The sequence below is a fragment of the Hemibagrus wyckioides genome, linkage group LG07 (assembly GCF_019097595.1).
Source record: "Hemibagrus wyckioides isolate EC202008001 linkage group LG07, SWU_Hwy_1.0, whole genome shotgun sequence".
NCBI classification, from domain to species: domain Eukaryota; kingdom Metazoa; phylum Chordata; class Actinopteri; order Siluriformes; family Bagridae; genus Hemibagrus; species Hemibagrus wyckioides.
In genome coordinates, this window is record NC_080716.1 from 5714305 (window position 1) to 5729304 (window position 15000).

Genomic DNA, 15000 nt, shown 5'->3' on the forward strand with positions numbered 1-15000 from the left:
TCTCTTTAACAGAGGAATCTTTACAGTGCTCCTCTCTCTCTCTCTCTCTCTCTCTCTCTCTCTTTAACAGAGGGATCTTTACAGTGCTCCTCTCTCTCTCTCTCTCTCTCTCTCTCTCTTTAACAGAGGGATCTTTACAGTGCTCCTCTCTCTCTCTCTCTCTCTCTCTCTCTCTCTCTTTAACAGAGGGATCTTTACAGTGCTCCTCTCTCTCTCTCTCTCTCTCTCTCTCTCTCTCTCTAACAGAGGGATCTTTACAGTGCTCCTCTCTCTCTCTCTCTCTCTCTCTCTCTCTCTCTTTAACAGAGGGATCTTTACAGTGCTCCTCTCTCTCTGCGAGTGTCCTGGCCATGGTCAGGGTTCCATCCTGAGGCGTGAGACGCTTCTTTTGACCCAAAGGGAAATATCGCCCAAAAAATCCTCCTCTGGAGAAAAGATCAGACACAGAAGAGATTTTAGTGGATCATCATCTGTCTGATGAAATCTTCTGTTTAATTTAATAAAGATCATTTCTGCTTTTTGAAGTGATGATGTCATTTCCTGTTTATCATCACGACTCACTTTTCAGGAGCCAGTGGCTGTGTGGGTGTGGCTTCAGTCAGCAACACACTCGATTTTGATCCATCAGCCTATAAGAAAACCATCCTCATTAAAACACACACACACACACACACACACACACACACAGAACCCATGCATACAGCCTTGAAGAAATAAAGTGATCATTCCAGTAAAAGCAGCGTTCTGAATCCCGTCTGATGAAAGAGCTGAAGCTCCTCGTCCCCAGAACCGGTCCATGCTCCAGAACCCAGAGTGCAGAAAGATCCCAGCAGCTTTAATGCCCAGTGCTGCAGGACGTCCATCTCATCTAACATTAACACACCTGAGCGACTGTCCCTCAACTTCACACGTGCTGATTAATCAGTTCTTCAACACCGAACCACCTGACGCACCTCCAGACGCCTGGAGACCAAAACTGTGACAAAACTTTATCTCCTAATGTTTAGACGCTTGTTGATTGTCTGAGATAAACCGAGAAGTTTCCGACTTGTTAATAATTTAATGTGAAATAATTGAAAATATTTTGTAAAGGAATTTAGTTTAATTAGAGCTGATGATATACGGCGTGGACAGTCGAGCGTCTGGTCAGTGACCTACAGCCGAAACTGACCCAACGGCTACAGGCCTGAATCATGAACATGATAAGTCATGACCATGGTAACATCGGCACACTGAGACTTACTGAACCAGTGTGTAGGTCAATACTGACCAGAGATTTCTCTGGAACACACACCTGGACTCTTCACCTTTTCACTAATAATGACCAGAAGGTTTGACCTCATTAAGGAAAAAATCCTGACACTAAATCTTTCTCCTGTAGAAGTTAAATTACAAACAACCACAAAGACCAAACTATCCAGTTATTAGGAGAAATGATTACAAATCTTACCAGATTACTAGAAAGATCCAGATGTTTAATAATTAGTGTGTGTTAAAGGGTTTAATTGGATTAGAGGAATGAACAAAAGGAGGAATTATTATATCGGTTCCATTCGTTACGTTTTTAATTAAATTGCAGCAATGTCTTCTGGGTAAAAGTTTCCTGCAGTGACTGGAAGCCTGAACGCTTCCCTCGAGCTGAGAAAGAAATGAAGAAGAGCAGTTTTGTAGAAACAGGAAGAGGAAGTGTAAAGTGGAGCATGAAGTCCTGCCTCAGAGTTTCAGCTTGACTCAGCAGAGAGTCTGAGATCATTTCCACCGCAGCGTGATGTCACCGGCGTATCTGAGGCTCGGAGGTTTCACGCTCAGTCAGAGACGCTGAGAGAAAAAAGGAAAAGCAGGGAACCAAGCTGACCGCAGCCGGACGCGAAGCTGTGATGAGGAGAGCAGCAGCATGGTGGATCTGTCAGGGGTTAATGTCTGAACTCCAGCTGCACTTCCTATGACACCTTTATTCACTCTTTTATAACTGCATCATGCACCTGCTTATAACTGTGCTCTGAACCGGAACAGAGTGAAGATGATGAAGATCTTCAGTCTGATCTCGACACCAGCAGTGAGGAGGGGCCGCGTTTATTACGGTCGTCATGGTAACCAAGGCCAAGCAGTTTGTTGCTGTGTATTAAAGCGGCAGTCTGTAATGTTATAGTGTTCCTGAGAGGAAATATCATTTATAAACGTTATTCCTGACGCCTCTGTGCAAACCTCTGGACTGTTTTTAAACATGTAGGTACACACACACACACACACACACACACACACACGGTGGTGAACAGGGAAGGTTTCTATCAATCATGTGCTGCGTCTGATTTCTGATGAGCACCCCACACACTAACTACAGGAAGGAGAAATACACACACACACACACACACACTACAAAACCTCCACTACATCGAGCTTTAACTCTAAAAACAGCTGTGAGGAGATCTAAAGCCTGAGTGAAGCCCAGCTCAGTCCAGCCACATCCTCTCCACTGAGACCAGCTCCAGTGATGAGCACAGTTATAAGGCATTATAATGCAGGTGTCATGGGAGTGCCAGCCGGTCTGTGTTGTTGGTCACCTCAGTTTTCTTGAGAACCACAGGGGCGCTGGCCCGAAATGAGTTTCCCGGGCTGAAGGGAGGAAGTGGGAAGATCCAGTAATCCTCACACTCCTCTGTGGCCTTCAGCATGAGGCCGCTGCGAGCGTGAGCCAATCGCCGCTTGTGTCTCGAGTGCCTACGCCTACGCAGCGTCACCTAGGTTACCCAAACAAGGCTCCGTCATGGTCACTCTTACAGGAGGCGTGTTCCCACTCTCTCACACACACACACACACACACACACACACACACACACACAAAGTGGAGACGAGACCACGCCCAGGAACAGAGATGAGCTGAAGCAGATTCGCAGGAAACCTCAAAGTTGAGTCTTTAAAACACTCGCATGTGTTAGTGTGTTAATTCTGCTTCACTAACACCAGTGTTACTGAATCATCATCATCTTCATCATCATCATCATCATCTAAAATCAACCTACAAATGAAGCTTACAGAGATCTGTCTCCAAAGATCAGCTCGATCTCTTCAACAGTGTTTCCTGAGATTCTGCTTCAACACTAATAAAGCCACTAACGTGCTGATAATCAGCTCCACCACAATAATCAACACCACACACACACATACTGATGGCCCTGTGGAGTAGGGTGCCTACGTAGGGTGCCTACATAGGGAGCGTGTCATTAACAGCCGAACAGCACTGTGAGTTTATTATAAACCACATTAAAGTGAAGAGATTAGTGAGTAAATTCTCAGCGAGTGTAAGAGGAATACACACTGTGTTAGAGTCACTGAGCATTATTAAGCATTATAACACTTCATAACACTGAGTCTGGAGTGTACACAGAACACACACATTACAGATCAGAGTCTAATTACAGCACTGTGGAGCTGAGAGCTGGATGGAGACATGTAGTGTGTGTGTGTGTGTGTGTACAGTACCTCAGAGTTGGATGGAGATGTGTAACTGTGTGTGTGTGTGTGTGTGTGTGTACAGTACCTCAGAGTTGGATGGAGATGTGTAACTGTGTGTGTGTGTGTGTGTGTGTACAGTACCTCAGAGTTGGATGGAGATGTGTAACTGTGTGTGTGTGTGTGTGTGTGTGTACAGTACCTCAGAGTTGGATGGAGATGTGTAACTGTGTGTGTGTGTGTGTGTGTACAGTACCTCAGAGTTGGGTGGAGATGTGTAACTGTGTGTGTGTGTGTGTGTACAGTACCTCAGAGTTGGGTGGAGATGTGTAACTGTGTGTGTGTGTGTGTACAGTACCTCAGAGTTGGATGGAGATGTGTAACTGTGTGTGTGTGTGTGTGTGTACAGTACCTCAGAGTTGGGTGGAGATGTGTAACTGTGTGTGTGTGTGTGTGTGTACAGTACCTCAGAGTTGGATGGAGATGTGTAACTGTGTGTGTGTGTGTGTGTGTGTGTGTGTACAGTACCTCAGAGTTGGGTGGAGATGTGTAACTGTGTGTGTGTGTGTGTGTACAGTACCTCAGAGTTGGGTGGAGATGTGTAACTGTGTGTGTGTGTGTGTGTGTGTGTACAGTACCTCAGAGTTGGGTGGAGATGTGTAACTGTGTGTGTGTGTGTGTGTGTACAGTACCTCAGAGTTGGGTGGAGATGTGTAACTGTGTGTGTGTGTGTGTGTACAGTACCTCAGAGTTGGTGGAGATGTGTAACTGTGTGTGTGTGTGTGTGTACAGTACCTCAGAGTTGGGTGGAGATGTGTAACTGTGTGTGTGTGTGTGTGTACAGTACCTCAGAGTTGGGTGGAGATGTGTAACTGTGTGTGTGTGTGTGTGTGTACAGTACCTCAGAGTTGGGTGGAGATGTGTAACTGTGTGTGTGTGTGTGTGTGTACAGTACCTCAGAGTTGGGTGGAGATGTGTAACTGTGTGTGTGTGTGTACAGTACCTCAGAGTTGGGTGGAGATGTGTAACTGTGTGTGTGTGTGTGTGTGTACAGTACCTCAGAGTTGGGTGGAGATGTGTAACTGTGTGTGTGTGTGTGTGTACAGTACCTCAGAGTTGGGTGGAGATGTGTAACTGTGTGTGTGTGTGTGTGTGTACAGTACCTCAGAGTTGGGTGGAGATGTGTAACTGTGTGTGTGTGTGTGTGTGTGTACAGTACCTCAGAGTTGGGTGGAGATGTGTAACTGTGTGTGTGTGTGTGTGTGTACAGTACCTCAGAGTTGGGTGGAGATGTGTAACTGTGTGTGTGTGTGTGTACAGTACCTCAGAGTTGGGTGGAGATGTGTAACTGTGTGTGTGTGTGTGTGTGTGTACAGTACCTCAGAGTTGGGTGGAGATGTGTAACTGTGTGTGTGTGTGTGTGTACAGTACCTCAGAGTTGGGTGGAGATGTGTAACTGTGTGTGTGTGTGTGTGTGTACAGTACCTCAGAGTTGGGTGGAGATGTGCAACTGTGTGTGTGTGTGTGTACAGTACCTCAGAGTTGGGTGGAGATGTGTAACTGTGTGTGTGTGTGTGTGTGTGTACAGTACCTCAGAGTTGGGTGGAGATGTGTAACTGTGTGTGTGTGTGTGTGTGTGTACAGTACCTCAGAGTTGGGTGGAGATGTGTAACTGTGTGTGTGTGTGTGTGTGTACAGTACCTCAGAGTTGGGTGGAGATGTGTAACTGTGTGTGTGTGTGTGTGTGTGTGTGTGTACAGTACCTCAGAGTTGGGTGGAGATGTGTAACTGTGTGTGTGTGTGTGTGTACAGTACCTCAGAGTTGGGTGGAGATGTGTAACTGTGTGTGTGTGTGTGTGTGTGTGTACAGTACCTCAGAGTTGGGTGGAGATGTGCAACTGTGTGTGTGTGTGTGTGTGTGTGTGTACAGTACCTCAGAGTTGGGTGGAGATGTGTAACTGTGTGTGTGTGTGTGTGTACAGTACCTCAGAGTTGGGTGGAGATGTGTAACTGTGTGTGTGTGTGTGTGTGTGTACAGTACCTCAGAGTTGGGTGGAGATGTGTAACTGTGTGTGTGTGTGTGTGTGTGTACAGTACCTCAGAGTTGGGTGGAGATGTGTAACTGTGTGTGTGTGTGTACAGTACCTCAGAGTTGGGTGGAGATGTGTAACTGTGTGTGTGTGTGTGTGTGTACAGTACCTCAGAGTTGGGTGGAGATGTGTAACTGTGTGTGTGTGTGTGTACAGTACCTCAGAGTTGGGTGGAGATGTGTAACTGTGTGTGTGTGTGTGTGTGTACAGTACCTCAGAGTTGGGTGGAGATGTGTAACTGTGTGTGTGTGTGTGTGTACAGTACCTCAGAGTTGGGTGGAGATGTGTAACTGTGTGTGTGTGTGTGTGTGTGTACAGTACCTCAGAGTTGGGTGGAGATGTGTAACTGTGTGTGTGTGTGTGTGTACAGTACCTCAGAGTTGGGTGGAGATGTGTAACTGTGTGTGTGTGTGTACAGTACCTCAGAGTTGGGTGGAGATGTGTAACTGTGTGTGTGTGTGTGTACAGTACCTCAGAGTTGGGTGGAGATGTGTAACTGTGTGTGTGTGTGTGTGTGTACAGTACCTCAGAGTTGGGTGGAGATGTGTAACTGTGTGTGTGTGTGTGTGTGTGTACAGTACCTCAGAGTTGGGTGGAGATGTGTAACTGTGTGTGTGTGTGTGTGTGTACAGTACCTCAGAGTTGGGTGGAGATGTGTAACTGTGTGTGTGTGTGTGTGTGTACAGTACCTCAGAGTTGGGTGGAGATGTGTAACTGTGTGTGTGTGTGTGTACAGTACCTCAGAGTTGGGTGGAGATGTGTAACTGTGTGTGTGTGTGTGTACAGTACCTCAGAGTTGGGTGGAGATGTGTAACTGTGTGTGTGTGTGTGTACAGTACCTCAGAGTTGGGTGGAGATGTGTAACTGTGTGTGTGTGTGTGTGTGTACAGTACCTCAGAGTTGGGTGGAGATGTGTAACTGTGTGTGTGTGTGTGTGTGTACAGTACCTCAGAGTTGGGTGGAGATGTGTAACTGTGTGTGTGTGTGTGTACAGTACCTCAGAGTTGGGTGGAGATGTGTAACTGTGTGTGTGTGTGTGTGTGTACAGTACCTCAGAGTTGGGTGGAGATGTGTAACTGTGTGTGTGTGTGTGTGTACAGTACCTCAGAGTTGGGTGGAGATGTGTAACTGTGTGTGTGTGTGTGTGTACAGTACCTCAGAGTTGGGTGGAGATGTGTAACTGTGTGTGTGTGTGTGTGTGTACAGTACCTCAGAGTTGGGTGGAGATGTGTAACTGTGTGTGTGTGTGTGTACAGTACCTCAGAGTTGGGTGGAGATGTGTAACTGTGTGTGTGTGTGTGTGTGTACAGTACCTCAGAGTTGGGTGGAGATGTGTAACTGTGTGTGTGTGTGTGTGTGTACAGTACCTCAGAGTTGGGTGGAGATGTGTAACTGTGTGTGTGTGTGTGTGTGTACAGTACCTCAGAGTTGGGTGGAGATGTGTAACTGTGTGTGTGTGTGTGTGTGTGTGTGTACAGTACCTCAGAGTTGGGTGGAGATGTGTAACTGTGTGTGTGTGTGTGTGTGTGTGCAGTACCTCAGAGTTGGGTGGAGATGTGCTGTCAGACTCAGATGAACTGGTTTTGAAGTTCAGATTATCCAGAGACATGGACATTCCTCGAGCTCTGAGTGAGAAGACGAGTGTGTGTGTGAGAAGACGTGTGTGTGTGTGTGTGTGTGTGTGTGTGTGAGTTTATAATAACGCTAACTGATAAACCAGAGAATGAAAGAAAACCTTCATCATCACGTCTACACACTCGGAGCCCTGACCCTGCAGCTGGACCTCTGATGATTATAATAATTCTCGACAGATAATAAGGAGGCAGTTCCTACTTTAAGTTGCTGATCTTGATGTTCTCAACGTCGCTCCTCCTCTCTCTCCACTTCTCCACCTTCTCCTTCATGTTAGCTGGTTTGGAGCGCTGCAGCGTGCCGGGACTGTCATCTGCTTTCGGGTCAGTGAGAGGGTCGAGTTTGGGCGGAGCTACGGGGAGCGCCGCGTTCCTGTCGGTCCCCTCATTCTCTCGTCTCTCTCTCGGCTCCGTGACGCCGCCTGGGTTCTGCTGAGGCTTGGTTCTGAGGTTCTTCACAGGCTCTTTCTCCGTTGGAGTTTGGGTCGGCAAAGGAGGCAGTGGCTTTACTTTACCGTCAGGGTGTGGCAGCACCATCTCATTCCTGCTCTGCTCACTTCCTGAAGTGCCCTTACGACCATCTGCCCTACCCCCTCGCTCCTCCTGCTGACACCTGGAAAACAATTCAACAGCAAACAGGTCATGCCTTCATCACGGCTCCTGATCCACACCTTCATCCAGCTGTGATGAGCTGTTCATTTGCAGTAAAGGAAGTTTGTGTTTAGTGATGACTTTAGGCCATGTCCACACGGAGCTGGGGATTTTTAAAAACAGAGATTTTCTACTTAGTTTTTTTTTAATTCTGTCCACACGACCTTCGTGTTAAAAACGCCCTGTTAAGTGAAAGCGATGCCCTTGACGTGAAAATTTCATTGTAGAATGTAGAAGTCGGACCGGGTCTCGTCCAAAACCGCCATCGCTCTGTGTGTTGTGGGAGTTCTGTATGCAGCAGCAGTGAGCTCCGTATTACATTCCGGCCCTCTGTTCATGACCGTAATGTGTGAGTAACTGTGTGTGTGTGTGCACATGTAAAAAGTCCAGTAAACAACATTAACACAGTCAGTAGTTCACGTAAGTCTGCTATTGCACAAAATATCTCCATAAACAAAGCTGAGGTCAAATCAAGGAGACCGGCTCACAGACAATGAGGTCAATTCGTCAGAATCTCCGTTCCCCCTGTCCACACAACACCACTGAAAACTGAGTTCTGGAAAATCTTCACTTTGGAAGGAGTTTTCTAAAAGCTCCGTTTTCAGCGTCCTCAAACTGCATTAGCATGTGGACGAAAGGTCAAAACACAGAGAAAAATCTCCCTTCTTAAAAATCCCCGGGTTCGAGTGGACATGGCCTTAGATACAAGCTCACAGGTATGGAGACACTGATACTGTACACTTTATTACAATACAGTTCTAAAGGCCTCTACTTTATTTCATGCAAGTCTTATTTTTTTGGTGCTGCACTGATTGAGAAGTTTAAGAAAGAAAGCAAAACAGAATAAAATTCAGAATTCTCCAAATTATTACAGTCTTGTTTTTTTTTTTTTTACTAATTTACTTCTACTTTTACTTTCCATACTTGAATACATTCATGAAAATACTACTTTTGATACTTAAGTACAGTTTATTTCAGATACTTTAAAACTTTTACTCAAGTAGAATTATAATGGGTGACTTTAACGTTTACTCCAGTCATTTTCTAACAAAACACCTGTACTTTTACTCAAGTGGGGCTTTTGCGTACTTTATACAACACTAGTGGTAATTAAAGTGGTGATGGTGGTGATGATGATGATGATGGTGGTGGTGGTAATTAAAGTGGTGATGGTTATAATGGTGGTGATGGTAATGATGATGAGAGTGATGATGGTGGTGATGATGGTAATGATGATGAGAGTGATTATGGTGGTGATGATAGGGATAATGGTGGTGGTAATTAAAATGGTGATGGCGGTGATGGTGGTGGTAATTAAAGTGGTGATGGTTATAATGGTGGTGATGATGATTATGGTAATGATGATGAGAGTGATGGTGGTGATGATGGTGGTGGTAATTAAAGTGGTGATGGTTATAATGGTGGTGGTGATGATGATTATGGTAATGATGAGAGTGATGATGGTGGTGGTAATTAAAATGGTGATGGTGGTGATGGTGGTGATGATGATTATGGTAATGATGATGAGAGTGATGATGGTGGTGATGATAGTGATAATGGTGGTGGTAATTAAAATGGTGATGGTGGTGATGGTGGTGATGATGATTATGGTAATGATGATGAGAGTGATGATGGTGGTGATGATAGTGATAATGGTGGTGGTAATTAAAATGGTGATGGTGGTGATGGTGGTGATGATGATTATGGTAATGATGATGAGAGTGATGATGGTGGTGATGATAGTGATAATGGTGGTGGTAATTAAAATGGTGATGGTGGTGATGGTGGTGATGATGATTATGGTAATGATGATGAGAGTGATGATGGTGGTGATGATAGTGATAATGGTGGTGGTAATTAAAATGGTGATGGTGGTGATGGTGGTGATGATGATTATGGTAATGATGATGAGAGTGATTATGGTGGTGATAGTGATAATGGTGGTGGTAATTAAAGTGGTGATGGTGGTGATGATGGTGGTGATGATGATGATGGTAATGATGATGAGAGTGATTATGGTGGTGATAGTGATAATGGTGGTGGTAATTAAAGTGGTGATGGTGGTGATGGTGGTGATGATGATGATGATGATGAGAGTGATTATGGTGGTGAAAGTGATAACGGTGGTGATATTGATAATGGTGGTGATAGTGATTATGGTGGTGATGATGATGATGGTAATGATGATGAGAGTGATAATGGTGGTGGTAATTAAAGTGGTGATGGTGGTGATGGTGGTGATGATGATGATGATGATGGTAATGATGATGATGAGAGTGATTATGGTGGTGATAGTGATAATGGTGGTGATAGTGATTATGGTGGTGATAGTGATTATGGTGGTGGTAATTAAAGTGGTGATGGTGGTGATGATGGTGGTGATGATGATGATGATGATGGTAATGATGATGATGAGAGTGATTATGGTGGTGATAGTGATAATGGTGGTGGTAATTAAAGTGGTGATGGTGGTGATGATGGTGGTGATGATGATGGTAATGATGATGATGAGAGTGATTATGGTGGTGATAGTGATAATGGTGGTGGTAATTAAAGTGGTGATGGTGGTGATGATGGTGATGGTAATGATGATGAGAGTGATAATGGTGGTGATAGTGATAATGGTGGTGATAGTGATTATGGTGGTGATAGTGATTATGGTGGTGATAGTGATTATGGTGGTGATAGTGATTATGGTGGTGGTAATTAAAGTGGTGATGGTGGTGATGATGGTGATGATGATGATGATGATGGTAATGATGATGAGAGTGATAATGGTGGTGATAGTGATAATGGTGGTGATAGTGATAATGGTGGTGATAGTGATTATGGTGGTGATAGTGATTATGGTGGTGATAGTGATTATGGTGGTGGTAATTAAAGTGGTGATGGTGGTGATGGTGGTGATGATGGTGGTGATGATGGTGGTGATGATGATGGTAATGATGATGATGAGAGTGATTATGGTGGTGATAGTGATAATGGTGGTGATAGTGATTATGGTGGTGATAGTGATAATGGTGGTGGTAATTAAAGTGGTGATGGTGGTGATGATGGTGATGATGATGATGATGGTAATGATGATGAGAGTGATAATGGTGGTGATAGTGATAATGGTGGTGATAGTGATTATGGTGGTGATAGTGATAATGGTGGTGGTAATTAAAGTGGTGATGGTGGTGATGATGGTGATGATGATGATGATGGTAATGATGATGAGAGTGATAATGGTGGTGATAGTGATTATGGTGGTGATAGTGATAATGGTGGTGATAGTGATAATGGTGGTGATAGTGATAATGGTGGTGGTAATTAAAGTGGTGATGGTGGTAATGATGGTGGTGATGATGATGATGGTAATGATGATGATGAGAGTGATTATGGTGGTGATAGTGATAATGGTGGTGGTAATTAAAGTGGTGATGGTGGTGATGATGGTGATGATGATGATGATGGTAATGATGATGAGAGTGATAATGGTGGTGATAGTGATTATGGTGGTGATAGTGATTATGGTGGTGATAGTGATTATGGTGGTGGTAATTAAAGTGGTGATGATGGTGATGATGATGATGATGATGGTAATGATGATGATGAGAGTGATTATGGTGGTGATAGTGATAATGGTGGTGATAGTGATTATGGTGGTGATAGTGATAATGGTGGTGGTAATTAAAGTGGTGATGGTGGTGATGATGGTGGTGATGATGATGATGATGATGATGATGAGAGTGATTATGGTGGTGATAGTGATAATGGTGGTGGTAATTAAAGTGGTGATGGTGGTGATGATGGTGATGATGATGATGATGATGGTAATGATGATGAGAGTGATAATGGTGGTGATAGTGATTATGGTGGTGATAGTGATTATGGTGGTGATAGTGATAATGGTGGTGATAGTGATAATGGTGGTGGTAATTAAAGTGGTGATGGTGGTAATGATGGTGGTGATGATGATGATGGTAATGATGATGATGAGAGTGATTATGGTGGTGATAGTGATAATGGTGGTGATAGTGATTATGGTGGTGATGATGGTGGTGATGATGATGATGATGATGGTAATGATGATGAGAGTGATTATGGTGGTGATGATAGTGATAATGGTGGTGGTAATTAAAGTGGTGATGGTGGTGATGGTGGTGATGATGGTGGTGATGATGATGATGATGATGATGATGGTAATGATGATGAGAGTGATTATGGTGGTGATAGTGATAATGGTGGTGATGATGGTGGTGATGATGATGATGATGATGGTAATGATGATGAGAGTGATTATGGTGGTGATGATAGTGATAATGGTGGTGGTAATTAAAGTGGTGATGGTGGTGATGGTGGTGATGGTGGTGATGATGGTGGTGATGATGATGATGATGGTAATGATGATGATGAGAGTGATTATGGTGGTGATAGTGATAATGGTGGTGATAGTGATAATGGTGGTGGTAATTAAAGTGGTGATGGTGGTGATGGTGGTGATGATGATGGTAATGATGATGATGAGAGTGATGATGGTGATGAAGGTTAAGGGCGATGTACCTGCGGTTCTCTGAGTTGTGTTTCAGCTGCTGCAGGTTCTTCAGACTGTTTCTCTGGCGCAGATACTCCGCTCGCTCGTGAGATTCTCTCCACGCTTTCTGGATCACGGTGGCGGCTCTGCACTTAGTCGAGGTTCGAAAACTTCGCCATGACCTCTGACATCACACACCCCAAAAATATTATAAACAACCACTCAGTTACACCATCAGTGTTACACCATCAGTGTTACACCATCAGGGTTACACCATCAGGGTTACATCAACATCTTCAACACGCCTCCACCGGGAGGATTGGGAAAGTTTAATACAACTTCTCAGTCTGAACCTGAGCCTAAAACCCTGGTGTGGAGCGAGCTTTAACTCACCTGTACTATGATGATGGCTCTCTTCTTTAGCAGGAAGTGTTTGCGTGCGAGACACGCCCGAAACCAGCGCTGCAGCAGGAGGATTCGCCGCATCACTTCCTTATGCAGTGTGTCCTGGAGTTTCTGTCGCTCCATCTCCTTTAAAAACACCTGGACACAACAGAGTGAGTGTCAGTTACCCAAAATCTACACAAACAATACCAGCATGGACACAGGGGGACAGGAAAAGGTGAGGATGTGAGGACATGAGGAGGTAAGGAAATGAGGAATGTAAGGAGATGCGGACATGACGAGGTGAGGACATGACGAGGTGAGAAGGTGAGGAGGCAAGGAGGTGAAAACATTAGGAGTAGAGGAGGTGAGGACATGAGGAGGTGAGGAAATGAGGAGGTAAGGATGTGAAAAGGTGAGGACATGAGGAGGTGAGGACATGAGGAGGTAAGAATGTGAGAAGGTGAGGACATGAGGAGGTTAGAAGGTGAGGATATGAGGAGGTGAGGACATGAGGACATGAGGAGATGAAGATAGGAGGTGAGGAAATGAGGAGGTGAGGAAATGAGGAGGTTAGAATATTAGGAGGTGAGGACATGACAAGGTGAGGACATGAGGACATGAGAAGGTTAGAATATTAGGAGGTGAAGACATGAGGACATGAGGAGGTGAGGACATGAGGTGAGGACATGAGAAGGTTAGAATATTAGGAGGTGAGGACATGAGGAGGTGAGGACATGAGGAGGTGAGGACATGAGGAGGTTAGAATATTAGGAGGTGAGGACATGAGGACATGAGGAGGTGAGGACATGAGGAGGTGTTGAGGTAAGGATATTAGTGTTGTGAGACCTTGGTTTTGCCGATCTGGAAGTTGTTCTTGTCCTCTGAGATTTTGAGCAGAAGTTTCTGGATGTCCTGCTGGAGAGAGGACGATTTCCTCGGCAGCAAAATCCTGAATTCATCCCTGAACTCCTGCATGAGGGATTGAGAATAACGTTTTGCATAAAAACACACACACACAGACACACACACACACACAGACACACACACAGACACAGACACACACACAGACACACACACAGACACACACACAGACACAGACACACACACACAGACGCAGACACACATGGGCACACACACGGACACACACATGGACACACACACGGACACACACACACACCCACACCCACGGACACACACACGGACACACACACACGGACACACACATGGACACGCACACGGACACACACACACACCCACACCCACGGACACACACACGGACACACACACACGGACACACACACACATGGACACACACACACGGACACACACACACACGGACACACACACACGGACACACACACACACGGACACACACACACACGGACACACACACACACGGACACACACACAGACACGGACACACACACGGACACGGACACGGACACACACACACACCCACATACACAGACACACACACGGACACACACACGGAGACACACACGGAGACACACACCCACACACACAGACACGGACACACACACGGACACACACACACGGACACACACACGGACACACACACGGACACACACAGACACGGACACACACACACACGGACACACACACACGGACACACACACACGGACACACACACGGACACACACACGGAGACACACGGACACACACACGGACACACACACGGACACACACACGGACACACACACACGGACACACACACGGACACACACGGAGACACACACGGAGACACACACGGAGACACACACGGACACACACACACGGACACACACACGGACACACACAAGGACACACACAAGGACACACACACGGACACACACGGGGACACACACACGGAGACACACACGGAGACACACACGGAGACACACACGGACACACACACGGACACACACACAGACACACACACAGACACACACACAGACACACACGGACACACACGGACACACACACACGGACACACACAAGGACACACACAAGGACACACATACACAGACACACACACGGACACACACACATGGACACAGACGGACACACACACACGGACACACACACACACCCACATACACGGACACACACACGGACACACACACGGACACACACACGGACACACACACACACGGACACACACACACACGGACACACACACACACGGACACACACACACACCCACATACACAGACACACACACACGGACACACACACACACGGACACACACACACACCCACATACACAGACACACAC

The 15000-nt window shown here is 45.7% G+C and overlaps 1 protein-coding gene and 1 long non-coding RNA gene across 29 annotated transcripts in view; both read right to left on the reverse strand.

Moving 5' to 3' along the window:
• The window catches only part of LOC131355758 (unconventional myosin-IXb-like), a 66916-nt gene that overhangs the window by 15839 nt on the left and 36077 nt on the right, over positions 1-15000 (reverse strand). For 4 of the 5 annotated variants that reach the window (XM_058394228.1, XM_058394229.1, XM_058394230.1 and 1 more), the window contains 8 exons: positions 13572-13694; positions 12732-12881; positions 12368-12522; positions 7374-7784; positions 7078-7165; positions 2562-2738; positions 562-629; positions 319-425 (listed from right to left, as the gene is read on the reverse strand). In XM_058394228.1, coding sequence (XP_058250211.1) covers positions 319-425; positions 562-629; positions 2562-2738; positions 7078-7165; positions 7374-7784; positions 12368-12522; positions 12732-12881; positions 13572-13694 — 1279 coding nt within the window. The remainder of the gene's footprint in view (positions 1-318; positions 426-561; positions 630-2561; positions 2739-7077; positions 7166-7373; positions 7785-12367; positions 12523-12731; positions 12882-13571; positions 13695-15000) is intronic. The other variant, XM_058394232.1, reaches the window with a different exon arrangement.
• Positions 2746-7070, reverse strand: LOC131355760 (uncharacterized). 24 transcript variants are annotated; one of them, XR_009204931.1, is made up of 4 exons: positions 4724-7070; positions 4614-4669; positions 4246-4453; positions 2746-4088 (listed from the first exon to the last, which is right to left on the reverse strand). It is a non-coding gene; the product is annotated as an uncharacterized LOC131355760 (long non-coding RNA). The 24 variants fall into 24 exon arrangements; XR_009204924.1 differs by having other exon boundaries at positions 4246-6537; positions 6750-7070; XR_009204920.1 differs by having other exon boundaries at positions 4246-6695; positions 6750-7070.